We start from the raw sequence: 17,391 nt of genomic DNA on the forward strand, positions 1-17,391 counted from the left end.
GACATGTGTTTTGCTGATCCATAGAGAAAGAGAATTGCTTGTCTTTCTGGAGCCATAACTTCCATACACTGTTGGATTGTTCTTGTTTTTACAGAATGACAGTATCACTGTAAGGCTGTGGCTCCACACTGCTATTGCAAAAGCTCCTCCTTGGTTTGAACATGCTGTCAATGGAGTACACAATGTGTAACTGTGGGCTTGGTCTGTATTAGGGAGGGAAGTTTATCTTGCTGCTGGTTACAGATGGAGCTTAGGTATTCATCTGGTGGAGAGATGATTTAGGGGCTAGTGATTTGATTATGGGAAGCAGGTCTATGAAGTATGCAGTTCACAGCCCAAGGGCTTTGCAAAGGCAACTGACAGACTGTCAGTTTATGGAAAGGATGCATACAGAGGACAACAAAGATGGGGAATGGTCTAGAGGGGATGCCATACAAAGAGCAGCTGAAGTTGCTTGGTTTGTTCAGCCTGGAGGAGACTGAGGGGAGTCCTCACAGCTGTTTATACTTTCCTCACCAGGGAAGTGTCACTGATCTCTTCTCTGGTGACCAATGACAGGACCCAAGGGAACAGCATGAAGCTGTGTCAGGAGAGGTTTAGGTTAGATATGAGGAAAAGCTTTGCCCAGTAGCATGGCTGGGCACTGGAACAGGCTCTCACTCTGGGGAAGTGGTCACAGCATCAAGCCTATCTGAGTTCAAGAAGCATTTGTAAAATGCTCTCAGGGACATGGTGTGATTCCAGGGGCTGTCCTGTACAGGGCCAGGAGTTGGAATTTGATTATCCATATGGATCCACTCCAGCTCAGGAATTTCTATTATTTCATTAACAATATTGGATAAGTGGATTTGAATTCTGGGGTTTCTTTTTTATTCCTAGTATTTGCACAAGCTTTTCAAAAGAGACCACCATAAAGGCCAACGATATCATGAGAAACAGATCAGCCTTTATGCTGAATACGATCGACCAAACTTACTACCATTTCTTAGAGACAGCACACATTGCCCGCTGGAGAAGGTAAGCCCCAAAAAATCCGAGCATGGGTCCTTGATTTTTACATCTGGTCTGTAGCTTGTAGTCTTGTGAATGTCTATGTCCGGTACTGCCCTCTACTGCCAAAGGGAGGGATCCTTTGAGTTTGTGACCATCACCTGCAGTTTGGTTTGCAGAGGTGATGAGAGCTGAGACTTTCCTCTCTCAGCTCACAGGGCAGGTAATGATGGGTATTTTTAATGCAGAAGTTCTGAATTCACACTTGGTGTGAATCTACAGCGTTAGCTACTCATCAGTGCTTAGCCTGACTGAACAGTAGATTATGGTTGCAAGAAATTGACAATCATTTTGCCAAATCTAGGAGCTGTCAGTGTTAGGTCTTGAAAAATTAGTTGCTGTAACTGTAGTTTTTCTGTCTTTATATTCTAAGGCCATAAGTTTCTCTTGAATTATATACACAGTATAACAGTCACTGAACTAACAAGGCTAAAAGTATTTTGTCTTTGTACTTTGGCTAATACACTTGAGGTTTTACAGAGTACCAGGTTTCCACCTTCTAATTTTTTTTTTCCCTTCCTGGCTCTTTCTTGTCAAATTACAAAATGCATAAAGGTAAAGCAAATCTTGAGTTGTTTCCCCTGCTTAAATTAATGTGAAACTAATGAATATTCTAAGTTTTCTGATTTAGATGGGTCAGTATTTTATTATTTGTATTTGTTAATGTTAATGGCTGAGCAGAGCAGACCTTGTGAAAGGATGCCTATCCCTATGCAGCTATAATGATGACACAGTGGAGTAGTTTTTAAGTTTTTAAGTGTAATATTGAATACTGCAGTTTACATCGTTAACATTCCAAAGAAAACCACTACTGTTCCTGGTACCTCTCTTGTTTTGCATGCTTTTGTCAACTGGAAAATACTTTCTTAGGACTGGAGACTTGGTACTTGTTGTCATTATCACCTGAAACTACATTTACTGAGTGATCTTTTTTTTGGCAATGAGCCTGAGAGGTTTCCAGCCAGGAACTTTTGTCCACAATATTGGCTTACCTGTTTTTAACTTTGTAATTCTTAGTTTCTGCCTTATGTATTATTCACGTGATCACGGTTTTATGTATAAAATCCTACCTGCATTTTTTTTTCTAATTTTGAGGCAAATTAGTTTTAGTTATTGCACATCGAGCCTCCTATCTTCAGTGATGGGTGGTGCAGAAAAGTGCTGTGTGAAACTGATGCTTATTGCTGGCACTGCTTTGCTGAAGTTACAGGCTATGAGCAAGAATAGGTCAGAGACCCATCAGCTTCTGGAACGTGTGGTGCAGTAATCACCCAAGTCAGAGAGAAGGATGTTAGAAATATGTCATTCTAACCTTAATGTTAAAATGTTAAAATGTTAACATCTTTCAGTAAGAAGCTAAGGAAGAGAGGAAAAGATACTACTACTAATTCTGTAATTATACTTTTTACCACACATGTCATATAGCAACACTTCTTGTGACATACTGGTCATTGTTCTAAGAAAATGAGAAGGGGACTAAGAATTTCCCATTTACCAATATTTTCAGTTCCAAGTTCCAGCACAGTGTATAAATTGCAAAAAACAATTTCTCGTTGAAAAAATTCACTCTTGTTATTGTTCTAATGAAATTACAAACTCATCAAGAAGAAATAAATTGTGTTCTCTAGAAGTAAGCCACTTTTATTCAAGTGCAGTTTAGCAAACATTTTAAAAATGAGCTGAAAGAGAAGTAGCAATGTACCCTGTTTTCCTCTAGAGGGAGTATGACAGTCAGGAAACGGGCAGCATCTATAACTACTGAATACCTGGTGCTTTGTAGTTTACCTTCTAAGTGGAGAAGGAAAAAAAAGGCTGTCAGCAGTGTAGTTACTTATTAGTATTATTCATACCTTCATTCACCTGAAGTATCTGGTTGGTAATTCACTTAACCCTATCCCAAAATTTGTTGTCCATATCTCTAATCTTCATAGTAACCCATCTGAAATCCAGAGAATTGAAAGGAAAAGTTAATTCCTACCTACATCTTTAGTTGTAGCTGTACTTTATATATTTCAAGTCTTGAATTCCAAGTGTGAAATTCTTTATTGGTGAACAGTTTTCATTACAGGAATGCTATGAATCTTGAGTTTGCTTTCTGTTTCCAAACTGGAAACAGACATGGCATGGTTTATGTCATACCAGCTCTGTCAATTTCCTGTTACTACAAAGTTGTTGATAATCAGTTTGGTAGTTTTGATAATTGTGCCGGTTTCTAACTACACACAGGTTCTGTAGCTGCTGATGATACTTTTCCCTCAGGTCTTTAAACCGAATTTACAAGAAATGCTTCCTCCATATTCTATCATATTTTTTATTTTTGCATTGTCTTCTTGGTACAAAATTTGGAGGGCACCCTATATACTGAAACCATTCTGGTTACCGTGAGGAGATCTTCGGCCTTGTGTAATTAATGAATGTCAAGCAGACTTCCATCACTAGAGACCTCACAAGTCCACCCTCAGGAAGCAAATCTCAACAGCACATAACCTTAATGTTTTGTATTAACCAACTTTTGGAGGCAGAATAAAGAAGTTGCCAGCAGAAGATTGAGAGATTGACATAGTCCAGACTGAAATAGCTGTCCTCTCACCAGATTTATCCAGTCTCAGAGAAAAATTTTTAAAAGCAAAAAGCAAATCAAGTTTCTCTTCTTAATTAATGCCAGAGGATCTGACAGTGCCTATTAAGGAAGCTGTATTCCTGTTAAAATGAGTAATATAACCTCATGAAAAAATACCTTTAAGCCTCTTGCAGCATTTGTGATCAATAAAATTTCATGTTACATTGTTTCCTGTATTCTCTTTTCTCCTATCTTCCCTTAAATTGGAGGCTCTTGAGATCTGCCAGCAGAGGAATTTTGTAGAAGAGACAGTTTATCTTCTGAGTAAGTAACACTTGGTGTGATAAATTACAACACTTCTAATCTTCTAAAAAAGTTTATGCTGTGAAAATGTATTGTCTAATATCATTTAACATGCTTTCACAGAGACAAAATTGGTATGCAGTCAGTACAACCAAATACCATGATTTAGAAAATAAAACAAAGCACTGGATGATGCATATGATGTCTTAACTCCAGATATTTTATTACTGTGTTTCTTACTGGTGTTTTTCTGGGGTTCTGGAAGTATTGGGAGGCTATGAAGAGCAACTTTGGCAGGGAGGTATTTTTGTTACAATCTCCAAGAGAAGAGTAATACTGTCAGGTTTGAAGAGAGAGAAGAAATTAAACATTTTATTCTGAATACAACTCAGAAGCTTAGTATTATCTTTTGCTGAGGTGGAAGATTTGCTTATATTGCTTTCTGTCTTTTCCATAAAATTAATTGTAAATTAATTCCTTCGCCTGGCCAAGAATTCTACCTCTGAATGAGAGGCATTGGAAGACTTACATGTATGTTTATGTATTAGTCATGAGCAGAATAGTAAGCATTTTTTTAAACAATGTCTGGTTTAGTAACAGGAATAATTTTTGGACCATTTCAATGGAGAGTAGGATTTACTCATGAATCTATTTAAAGAATAGTTCATAATTTCTGCTACTTATTCCTGTTTCCTCTTATTTTTCATGGTGTAAGCTGTGCTATACTTACTGCAAATTAAGAGTGTCCATGTGGGCCCTTAGAGCTGGTATTTGTTACAGTTTATATCCATATGCGTTCACACACTCACCCTCATTAGATGTTGCTGCAGTTCAGAACCCCAAATATGACCCAACACACCCTTGAGAAAGCCTCTGGGTCCCAGTCCAGCAAACTGCTCCAAGCACTTAGTCAGTTTATACTGATTTGCATTCCTACATCTGAATAGACTAGATTTGGTCTTAGTTAAATTAGTTCGAGTCAACCTCACACTTAAAAAATTCTTACTGAAAAAGCTTCTTAAAGCACTGAATACTGATAAGCAATTAGCATTTAGAATCTCTTTACTTTTTTTCGTTCCAGGCAGAATGGGAAATAGCCGCAGTGCCTTGAAGATGATAATGGAAGAATTGCAAGATGTAGATAAAGCTATTGAATTTGCCAAGGAACAAGACGATGGAGAGCTTTGGGAAGACCTCATTTTATATTCTATTGACAAACCCCGTAAGTGAGATAGTTTCTGGGAAGCATTGCATGTGTGGAATGCTATTGCAATTAAAGGATTGAATTACTCACATGTGTGTTAGAGAAGGTGTTTATGTATGATCAGGGAGGTGTTCTGGTTTGTGAAGCACAATGTAGCTGTCCTAGGGTGCATAAAAACTTGCAGTGAGGCAGCGTGAGGGTATGCTACAGAATGAATACTTCGAGCCTTAACACCTGAATAAGCTCTGCATAGTTATGTGTCCTTAATGACAAATCAAGGGAAGAGTAGTGCTTTTAGTTTAGCAGAATGGGGCTTTGTTTTTAGACAGCCTCAAAACACATTCTGCAGGTTTGATGACAGTGAAGAGCCTACACATTTCTTCCCCTCAGTAAAATAACTAATTTATTTTGTTTCTGTATTAAAAAGATAAGATTGGTAATAATGAGTGCATTTTGCCTGCCATCCATTGTATGAATAACTACTCTAAGTTAAAAGTTGAGATGGAATGAGAAACATAAGCAACATCAGTGTTGTCAAGGAGGCAGATTCAAAGAAGTTCAAAGGACTAAGAAAATGGAGATTTTTTTTTTAACTCTCTACTCCATTAGTTTTTGCAACTTTTTCTGGGGCTTTAAATCAAGACTTTAAAGTCTCTCTTGGGACGTCTTTTCTGGGGGATTGAAAGTCTTGTAGAATTAGTGTCAGAATACATATCTCTTCATCCCTTGGCTGCTAATTTTGACGGAAAGTAGTGACCAGAATCTGATACTCCTTTAGAAGAATGGCATTCTCAAATTACCCATACTTGAATGCAGTCCATCACTAAAAGTGATGCTGCAATCAGTGACATCTTCAGAGCAAAAGGGATTCAAAGCAGGTAGAATTCTCTCAGTTCCTATATGTTACAGTTTCTGCCTATATGCAGAGTAAGTAGTGATATTCATCAGTTGCAGAGGTTGAAGAAAAACACAGCCTTGAGTCATCATTCTAGTGGGATTTTTAGCCAGATGCTCTTCAAAAAGCAAAAGGCTTCTATTGTGTCACTCTCACCAATGTTTAGAAACACACTGAGATTAGGTTAGGTGCTTGAAAATTTGTTTTTAAACTCTGGAACTGGGAATGGAATTACCATGTAATGTAGTTAATTTTCTCACTCTATTTGCTTGAGTGCTCTTTTTATTGAATCAAAACGCATTATTTACTTGTGAATTCATGCTGGAGACTCAGTTACCACTTTTCTGAATACACTGGAAGTTCTGTAAATTGCCAAACTGTATCTTCCTCACTTCCCCAAAGGTTTGTATTCAGGTAAATACAGCTGCAAGAAACAAACAAAGATTGTAAAAGAGACTTAATGTTCTCTTAATGTTCTTAATGACTTAATGTTCTTAATGAGAACAGTCAAAGAATAAGCCAAAGCCTGTAGCTGGTCACCATAGTATCCTTTAATCAGGTATTGTTTGTCTTAAATTCTTTGCCTCTTGGTTTTCACAGCTTTTATTACTGGTTTGTTGAACAATATTGGAACCCATGTTGATCCTATTCTTTTGATCCACCGCATTAAGGAAGGGATGGAGATTCCTAATTTGAGAGATTCACTAGTGAAAATTCTTCAGGACTACAACTTGCAGGTAGATGTTGCATTCTTCATGGGATACTGATTTTCAGAGAAACAGCAAAACCCCTTTGTTACTGAACAGCATGATAAATTGCTGTCATGATTTGTTCAGTCATCAGTCATGGACACTGCGGGTCAGTACAAAACTATGACAGAAATAGTGGAAATTTGTCAAGATCTCTTGATGGCTTCTAGCCCTTCTAAATGTCTCTCATCCTGTCATAAACCTGGTGGGTAAGTAGAACTGAAAGTGTCTTGGGTGATCCAGCCTATTTTACACGGCCCAACTGTCCAATACTGGAAAGTTTCGTGACCAGTACTTTTCATTCAGTTTCACATATGAGGAGGCAGAATGCAACATGCCCTCACTGAAACATTCACCAGGTGTTAGATCCATATGCTAAGTGTCATACTAATTGAAGGAAGATGAACTTTTAAAATCAAATTTATGTCAATTGTGCAGAACCAGTCGGACTGTTAGAGCATGATGCTAATAATGCCAAGGTTGTTGGTTTGATCCCTGTATTATGGATCATTCACTTACAAGTTGGACTCAATGCTCCTTCCAACTCAGAATATTCTGTGCATGTGTTGATGTTTATGCATTTAAACAATGAAGGAGTGTTCATTGGATTTTGGGAGTTCTTATCTCAGCATAATTATATGGATATTCACAGTTCCTTATATGGTTGGTACTGTGGTGTGTTTATAAGAACTCACAAGAAGCATATCCTTCAGTGCTCCCTGAAAGTACTGAACAGACCATGTTGCATAGCATATTTTAAATCTCTCTGCTAGAAAAGGAGTCCCAAACTTGAATTCTCTGTCATGCTGTTCTGCATCACTCTACTGAAAGAAAGATACAGAGCAGTTCCAGTGCCTTCAGTGTGACTATGCAGAGTCCAAGAAAACGTAGCTTAGTAGGCAGCTGAAACTCCAACTTTTTGAGCCTCATACATTTGTTCCCCAACTGCTATTAGTCTTTTAGCATCTTGAGCAAATAGATGGGCTTTATGGTTACAGTAAGGTCACAGTTGATGTCTTACCAGGCCAAATAAAGCCTGTATGTCCCTTCAGGGCAGGGTTTAAGCCTTTCTGAGTATCTTCCATTATTTTATTTTCATATGAACTTCAGATTATGACTTAGGCTATTTCAAAGGTGCATTTTATGCAAGGAACCTCCCCAGATAAATGAATACATGTTTGCATGTAATTCATGTTGTAACATTTCTTCCAGGTTTTGACTTCATTAGGTGCTGGAATCCTTCCAAAATGATACTAGCTAAATACCATGCCGTATTTCAACAGTTGCATGTTAATCTTGCTGTGCCACCATTGATCCTCTTGTTTCTGCATTCTTAGGAAATCAAAGTGTCATTTTTGTTGAGTCTGCAGGCAGACTGAGAATGTGCTGTAAGCATAGCTTCAGCTTTACACGCATACACAGTATATTGTGTGGCTTCAGACAAAGCTGATGACATCATTTAGTCATATTTTGGGGATGAATATAATTTTTTTCTTCAAATACCTTTTAACAGAATTACTTCTGGATTAAAAGGATGTATTTAACCTTGAGAATGATATCTAGAATGATTTGGTGTTAGCATTGAAATGATTCATGGATTTCATATTAATTGATTTTGAAGTAGAGTTGGAAAGCTCTAGAGCTAAAATTTAGATTCATAGGGATAGAAATTAGGGAAGCTTAATGTAATTTGTGCTTGGCTTTCTTGTACAGTAGAAAAAAGTATAGCCTAAAAAAGGTAATATTTCAATAGAGAAAGATAAATTACAGTTAAAATACATCTGTTCCTTAAGTATTACTGGCAATGTAAAGTGTAAAGTGCACTGTTTATGAATAGATGATGTGTCTACACTGAAATTTAGAGATGTTATTGCTGTTCTTGCACACTCACTGAACTAGCCAATTGGCAAGCTCAGATTCTATAGAGGGAGTGTTTCTGCATTCAGCATGTGCATCAGGACATGGCTGGGACTTCAGGTGAATGTCTAAGCAGCCTCTCCTCGCTGAGGGCAGTTCTGCCCTAGCAGAACTGTTACTGCTGCCTCCTTAGCTGTTTTAAAGCTAGGCTTTGATGTGTTTGTGTGGTGCCTCTGCACATGTTGTGCAGGCTCGTGCAGAGAAGTCCATGGCTGTAAGAACAGACTCCGTGGGGTTTAGTTATGGGGATAAAATAGGGACAAGAGATCTCTAAAGATGAGTTTTAGAACGTGAGGGTTTATTGCGAAATAGAGTGGGGGTGAGAGGCCTGTTGAGCCGCCCAGTGCGGCTCCAAACAGGCTAGCAGAAAGGGAGAGAGAGAGAGAGAAAAAGAGAGTAAAAGAGAGCAATTTGCTATTTACAATGCAATAAATCATCTTCTCTGTTGAATATTCTAATTCCCTTTAACCAATCTAAGACAAGCTACAAACTCTAAAGCATTTACATACAACCTATAAGAATCATCACATTACCATACAGGGTCATGTTTCAAACCTTAAAAAACTGCCTTTTTGGGATTTCTACCAGGCAGGTAGGGTCTGCTCTGACCTTTGGACCTGCCTGGGCAGAGGGCATTGTTCTATCAAGAGGGGGGATTACCTTCCGTGGCTATACCATTGTTCTGTAGTTACTCTACAAGTCGAACCTTGTCTGCATTTCCATCTCACTCATATTTTCCATATCCTCAACATGTCTTGCAAGGTAATCATATCTATAAGGCTTTCCTATTTCATCTTCCCCAACACATGGCCTTTATTCTGGTCTGGCACAACTCTTACTTTTGGTAGAAACCTCCTGATGTGGCATGAAACATACCAGACATTTTGAACACATTCAGAAATGCAAATTTCATTGGCTAGGATTTTCTATAACTTCCACTCTCTGGATCTCAAGCTCTGTATGTGTGTAAGTTTTACTGTTCTCATTTTCAAAGGTAAAAATAATCTTTTGCAAAGATCCACGAAGGAGGAGTGCAAGTGAAAAGAGAACCTGCTGCTTAACTTGCAAGTCACTGTGCTGGTGTTTTCATAATATTGTCTTCCCAAAATATGTTATGGCTGTGCCATTATATTGTTTAATTGTGTGCTGCTTTTGCAAGGCCTGGTAAGATTGCTTTTGCCTATGTAAATGCAAATTTCCTATTATTCTCCTGAATTTCTATACCAGTAAACTTTACTTAGGTGTGATTTGAAATATGGGTAGGAGTTAAAAGCAGTGCCTTTGACAGACTTTGTCTTTTTGAAAACAGTCCTTTCCATCCCAGCAAAACCAAGTAAATCAAGCTGAGTGGCTGCCAAAGCATGTGTGACTCAAGAGAATCCAGCAAGAAAGTCTACTAATGCAACAAATTTTGTTGTAGTTTTTTTTTTTAATATGGGCTCTTCCCTGAATAATTTTTAACAAATTGTCACTTACTAAATGAACTGCTGAAACTGTTCATTTCTTTTCTGTATGCTACTCTAAGTTCACCTCAGCTCTGTTGTTAACCTTTGAAGTCTGATCACTACCAACCAACCAAGCATAGCACTGAGGCAGAATTAGATACTCTTTTGGGCAAAAATAAAACATAGATCATGTGAGACTTTTTTCTTAGGCTACTATCTCAAGTAGCTTTTTGCTCTGACATTACAGCTCTGCTTTACAAGTAGGAATCTATTAACCTGCCTTCCAGAATACCCATTTTTATTTTCCAACTTCAGGAAATGCAACTCTGCCATGAACTTAAAACTGAGCACACTCCTAACTATTCCCCTAAGCAGGGAAATATTTGAGTGTTCATTTAAGTGGTTTTCTGAATTGGGATTAAAACTTGAAGTGATTTTTGGGAGTTTTTCACCCCTGAGGATAATTTATTTTGGTGTTTTCTCTTTCTCATCATTTGAGTTAACGTATTAAAACCATGGTACTGAACCAAGTGACACTGATTGCAGATGAAAGTTTATTTACTGCTGAAATAATACTGATTTTAGTTTTTATACACAGTAATATTCACCAAAAAAAAGTTATGAAGACAAAGACAATGTCAAAGTTATAGTTCTCTGAATTTTAACAGGAGTTTTTATCAAATAAAGTATAATCTGAAGCTTTTTTATTGCTTCTGAAATCTAACTCGTTGCAGCCATAAATTGATAGGTAAATCAGACATGTTGGTTTAAAAAGAAACCTGCTCACTTATTAGAAATGACACATTCCTAGTGCTTTTTTTATTTAATTGCAAATAAATCACCATTCTCCAGGTTTCTAAAGCATTGTATCACACATCTCCCAGAGAAGGCTGGTAGTAAAATCCCTTTATTTGTAGACTTGTGAGTTAATTATAAGCCTGTTATGCTTTCCAAATGTATAAAATAGGTGTCTTTTCAATTTGGTCTGTACCTGAATGAAATGTAGGAAATGCTTGTGGTATTGGAAGAGGTCTAAATATCTCCCTTGTTTTAGAAAGAAATGCTTAATTTTTCACCCTTTCTATGTTATTTGTGAGAATAAATCTTTGAAAGAGGTTGGTATTCTAAGACTCATTTTCCCCTAGCTTTAAAATAAAAAAGTAATTTGTTTAGATGTAGTACTTAGAGATTTTGTGGATTAGCCATTTTATTCAAACATTGACTTACTAGTTTGCACTTTGAACCTGCAGTTACTGATGGGTAACAGACATTGATCCGTCTACAAAATCCACATCTATCCATTCATAATAGAGTTTATGGTAATCAGTGATTATCTGATAATAATCTGATGAATGTTGCTTGAAACAGCACTTGGAATAGTTGTTAGGTTATGCTCCTGAACATAGCTGAAATGCTGTTCAGACACCTTGGAGGCACTAGAGGGCAGGTGGCAGCTTGCACAGGGGAACATATGCCTCTTGGCTGTAAAGACTAAAAATAATGTGCTTTTAATTGTGGTAGTGATGCTGTTTGAAAGAATTCGGTTAACTGGCCTTGAGAAACTTGGACTCGTTTGAGAGTTAAGCTGAATCAAGGCCTGAATTTATGCCCAGAGCTTTGAGTATACCCTTTCAAATTAACTGCACAGTGCAGAGCTTTTCTTGAAATATGCTGTTAGGTATTTGTAAATTAAGACTGTTTTGATTAAATACAAAGTTTTATGCCTAGTATCTTCCCTAATATAGCCAGAAAATGAACTAATTTTTGCAATAAATGTTTTGGTTTCAGCAGTTTTCATTACTTTCATGAAAGGCATTATTTATGCACAAAACTTCTTTCTGTAGGTGCATGATGCTGTCCTCACAGCATCATGATGATTGTGCTCACAATTACATGCTTTTAAAGGATAAAAAAATTAAGTTTCATCCTCTGTTCTGTTTCTTCTTGGAAAGTGATTTCATCACAGATTTATACGCAATGTCAGTTTAACTAGTTCAACATAATCTTAAGGTGCACAGTTACATACCTCTCCCCCTTCTAATGAGGTTCCCTCTCTCGATGCCAAATACCCTCTCCTGCTTTGCTTTCTGTAACTCTTAAATTATTCACCTTTGAGGTCTTCAAATCTATTTCTGCAGAAGTGTTGAGATTTATTACCTTGCAACTTGACACTTTATATTCTTCGTTGTGATTTTTTCCTTTTATATAATAATAACTGACTGCTGTATTCCATTTCTAGGAAAATAAGTTCTGACAGTCATTAAATGTGGTATGGAAAAATTTTAGTGTTGTTTAAATAATGGAAGAAAGATACTGCATATTTCTTATAAGATATGTTTTATCAGGTATTTCTTTTACTCCTGTGTTTTAAGGCATCAAACAGTATTGAGGCTTTCCAGAGGTCTAGTGATGTCTATTGTTTCCTTCTTCATTTTTCTTTCTTTTTAATGAATTTTTCCTAATGGCACACTGTATTTTAGTTAGAAAATACTAAGACACACTTCCGTCTTCCCACTGTATCTTTGTTCTTCTCCTTTCATTTAACATGGTCATAGCACCAAGGTTCTCAGAGTTCAAGAAACATTTGGACAATGTTCACAGGCATATGGTGTGATTCTTGGTGCTATCCTGTACAGGGCCAGGAGTTGGACTTGATGAATCCTGAGGGTCCCTTCCAACTCAGGATATTCTATGATTCTATGATTGTTTTGCTCCTTTCACTTAAACATGGTGGGGGTTTCCTATGCCTATGCTGAGTGCACTTAGCAAAAACTCTAGTATATAGCCAAAACATCATTCCCTCCAAGTTATGTACTTATCTTTGGAATATAATTTGTTGACTGAGAGTAGTTTGAATCAGGTAAGCACTCTTTCTGAAACAGTCTCATTCAGTTGTCCTTGTGAAAAGTTTCTATTTTTTTTCGAACCTAGCGACATTTTTTTTTTTATTTAGAACAAAATTTTACGTTCTTTGTTGCCTTTGGATAAAGTTGGCAGTGGAAAGACATAGCCAGATAGTTCCTGAGATTATCAATAGATAAAAATTACTAATTTTCAAAGTGTTTGTCTTGTAGAGCTGCATTCTGTTGCTGGAGCTCTGAAATGTTTTACAGTTCAATGCCTTTAATACTGGAAAGTGTCATTCACCCATTGATAGGCCCAATTAGAAATGCTTAAAGTTGTTAGAAATGAACTAACCTTTTTGATACAATTTTGATGAGGACAAAGTCAGCGAAGTAAAAGCAAACTGTTCATTAGTTATGAGTCAGCTGAGTCAGGTGCGTGTCTCCCTCCCTGAGAGCCGAGCACACATGCACCCTTCAACAAAATGACTGCATTTTATACCCTGTCCTGGCCAGGATGGTCCCTGTCCCCTTTCCCATTGGCTGGGTACTCAGGAGCTTACATTCTCTCCCTACCGCCTACTTTTCTCACACACCCCCCCCATCATCCCACTTCCCTCTGAGTAAAGTCTTCAACCCTGCCCCTCTCCCAGCTCACAGCAACACCCAACAAACCCACCAGAACAAATCCAAACCAAAACCAGCAACACATAGAACCAATAATTTTTATTATTTAACTTAGTAACCTTTTGGCTTCAGCAAAATATCACCCATCTCTCACAAAGTCTTACTCAATATTAATTTTTTTAATGTACTTCCAATTTGCAGCCTTATCTGCATATCATTCTTGGCAGTGTGTCCTTATTATTTCACAGTGTGAAAAGGTAGAGTTTTGGACAGTGTCCACCTGGCTGTAAAATCTGCTATTACATTTCTTCTTAGGTATTTGCATTAACTGTATATTACACTATTTTAGAATGCTCAATGTCTCTCAATGTCTCAAATGCTCAATAATTACAATACAAATTATCAGGAGAAAGGAATGAACATTGCCTCTTTATACCTCTCTTTTGGTAGGGTTGTTCACCTTATAGTTGATTGTGAGTCTCTTTGGAAAGCATTTCTCAAAGGCATTGTTGTCCTGGAAAATAGATTTCCAAACATCAGTTTGGAAGAAGGAAGAAAAAATTCCAAAATACTTACTTGGGTTTGTCATATTTCCCTATTGCTTCACTAAGTATTGTGAAATAAGGCTCTCTATAATTTTTATGCCTTTGCGTCTTCTGTGTTTCAAAACAGTGTCAGGCAATCACAGGTCAAGCTAATGAAAAATACCAAGTAAGTCAAAAGGGAGCTGTGACTTAGTAAAGAGGAAGGAGCTATGGACATTTTGTTAGTTGTATGGACATTTATTACTGCTTATTAAATGATGCCACAGCAGGATGTATGTTCAAACAAAATATATTTTGAATTGCTGTGCTTACAAATGTTTTATGATTATCAAATATCTTTTCTGAAGAAGACAGGAAAGATATGGGTAGAAGTTCTGAAATGGTTTGGAAATGGTTTGGAAACCATTTCTGAGGGGTACTGTAAAAATTTCTCTCTGTTGTATTTTGTGAACACCACCTCATGGAAAGATGTTCATAATTTATGATAATAGTATATCTGTAAAGGATTTTATTTCTTGATGTTTGTTTTTGTTTTGTGGGGTTTTGGGGTTTTTTATTGTGGGCTTTTTATTTAGGTAGAGGTGATGGCAACGAAAGGTTCCTCCTTTCCCTTCTTTACAATACCTTGGAAAGTCTTAAACATTTCTTGCACTCACTTGGCAGCAGAAACACAGTGGTGACCTGTCGAGATAGTTGATATGCCCATCCGTTCAACAACCACTGTCTTCTATGTTCTTTGCACCAACAGATCTTACTGCGGGAAGGTTGCAAAAAGATACTTGTTGCAGATTCTCTTTCTTTATTGAAGAAAATGCATCGAACTCAGATGAAGGGTGTTCTAGTGGATGGTGGGTACACAAGAAACATGACGACTTTCAAGGTTTTGAAGACTTCTGCTTGGTTTATACACCCCCTCACTGTCTGCTTTGGAAGCTGCCCAAAAGCCTCAGTATTGTACCTAAATTGTAGAGTGTAGTAATAGGATAGTAGCTGCTTTTCCCCTTTGCAAAGGAGCTACTTGTGTCTCAAAAACTTCGAGACCCAGCAGGCAGCTGTTTCTCTTGATCAGTCACTGCATAGCCAGTAATGTATTGTGTCCTGCAGTTTGTCTGTAAAGGTGAAAAGGGTGTTTAGTGCTTACATGGACAGTCAGATGATAAGAATCTGCAACCAAAGCAAAATGTACAAGACGGTCGTCAGAAACAGTTGAAAATAATTTGCAAGGTGTTAATGATGCATGTGAGGAGTGCCGTAATTCACACCAGTTGAGTGTTAATAGCAAGACGCAAAAGCTGACAGGACAGAGGATCAGAGCTTCTGCTCCAAAATACTGCAGAGTTAACAGCCACCCATTCCATGCTCCCTTTTTTCAGTTTGCCTTTTGTCTCTGCAGTGCTGCAGCCTCAATCCTGCAGTTCTACCATCATCAGATCGAAATACTCATCTTGCTGTTATTAGAAATGCTATTTCAGTATTGTTCTTCAATTCTTAATAGATTCTGTTAAGCATTTTAAGTAAATGCTTTAAGACCAAGCTCCATTTCTGTAATAATAGTATGTTCATGCCTGCTTTATGAAAAAGTAAACATGGAGTTTGTTAACAAAGCTGTTCTAAGTTTTCTTTTGTTCTGTTTTTCCAGAGGAGAATATCTGTGAATCATGTCTCTCGCCAATACTTCCTTCAGGTAGGATGCTTTTCTGAAAAAAAATGAGGTTGTAAATTTTTTTATTATTATTAAGAGGGACTACTGTTTGCTTTTATTAATAAAAGTGTATAGTCTGCCTTGGTGATCACTGTATAAATTTCAATTGCTTGCTTTTGCATTCTGACATGGGAGCAGAGTCTAACTGGACATTTTTTGTTGCAGCAAACCCAGGTATTCTTTCTTATTCAACTTTGACTTCCTTATTTTCTGTTTTGAATACATGAAATTCAAGGCAACTTTTAATTCCATCAACATATGTATTCTCAAAGATTATTAGAATCACAAAACTAAGCTGCTGCCACCAAGTCTTGTTCACCTGTGTTGGATGATTTAGACTAAACATGCAGATTATAAAATTTTATGGAATATACTTTTTGTCGGGGTGGTGGAGAGGTCTTGCCTTCAGTCATGGCTGCCATATTTGAAACAGCTTAAAACAGACTAGCTTGAAGACACCTTCTAAAGTTAGTTTTGAAACTAGAAATTCAGGATGTTAGAGATGTACATTCTGCAAAGCAACTATAGTTCAGCAATATCAATGTAGTTGTTGGGTGTCGTAAAAAATAACTTGACTAAGAGAATATCTGTCATGGCATGTTCAAATGAGTAGATAAGACAAAGCATATGTACGGACATTTGTTTGCTAAGTCTTAGTAGCTCAGTAGAAGCACAGTTTATCTGGTTTCTACCATTTTTCACTTAAATAAATAAATAAAAACAACTATACTGGGATCATGTGCAGCAACATTAGCAATATACAGACTAGGAAAATCTGGCAGAATTGAATGTGCTAGTGCCTTGAGGCAGGTGTGCAAAGGAAAAAAGAGCCAAAGTAGAATGTAAGTGATGCTCATGAGTGAGACAGTTATTCTTTAGATATGTGGATGTTGTATGTAGGGTAATAATTTGGCTAAATATTCATGTGGGAATGAAAACCCACGTCATGCACCTAGGCAGCTTTTTGCCAAATTTCAGAATCATGGCATGCAGTGCAGGCACTAGAACTTCTCAGTGTTCTGGCTCTCCTCACACTAGTGCAAGAATTTTTCTGCTAACTTTTTTCCAAAGCAGCTGAATTATTTGCTGGTAGTTTACTCTTCTCCCTGTCCAAATTTAGCATGTGGCATATATTCAGATGAAAAATTCCTGGTATACCTGGAAAGGTATACAAAATTTAAGCCATGGAATAAAATAATTTTGTAACTCCATCACTGGCACACGTTACCTGAAACCATCATTCTCCATGGTTTCTATGAATGAGCTAGAAATTAATTTGAGAGATGTTATTGTGTGTACTGTTTCTCTGTGTATAATGGAATGTGGGCATATCGTGCTGTAGCCACTGAATCATTTGTTTCATTGCCATGTTGAAACGAGTTTACTTTTCTGTTTCCCAGATGCATCCAGGTCCTTCAATGTGGTAGTGTTCCACTGCAGACACATGTTTCACAAAGAGTGCCTACCTGTATCTAACACAGTAAGGAACTAGCTTAATATGTTTGACACCTTTGCCTAGGATAAACTGACACATTATTTTCTTTTGTCAGC

General features: G+C 37.4%; 1 protein-coding gene across 1 annotated transcript in view; it reads left to right on the forward strand.

Moving 5' to 3' along the window:
- The window catches only part of VPS41 (VPS41 subunit of HOPS complex), a 112,516-nt gene that overhangs the window by 93,307 nt on the left and 1,818 nt on the right, over positions 1–17,391 (forward strand). The window contains exons 22-28 of the mRNA XM_085051602.1: positions 880–1,017; positions 3,880–3,934; positions 4,995–5,135; positions 6,613–6,749; positions 14,887–14,986; positions 15,778–15,822; positions 17,241–17,320. Of these exons, the coding sequence (XP_084907728.1) occupies positions 880–1,017; positions 3,880–3,934; positions 4,995–5,135; positions 6,613–6,749; positions 14,887–14,986; positions 15,778–15,822; positions 17,241–17,320 (696 nt within the window). The remainder of the gene's footprint in view (positions 1–879; positions 1,018–3,879; positions 3,935–4,994; positions 5,136–6,612; positions 6,750–14,886; positions 14,987–15,777; positions 15,823–17,240; positions 17,321–17,391) is intronic.

The sequence above is a fragment of the Lichenostomus cassidix genome, chromosome 2, assembly GCF_008360975.1.
Source record: "Lichenostomus cassidix isolate B80296 chromosome 2, HeHo_3.0, whole genome shotgun sequence".
NCBI lineage: Eukaryota > Metazoa > Chordata > Aves > Passeriformes > Meliphagidae > Lichenostomus > Lichenostomus cassidix.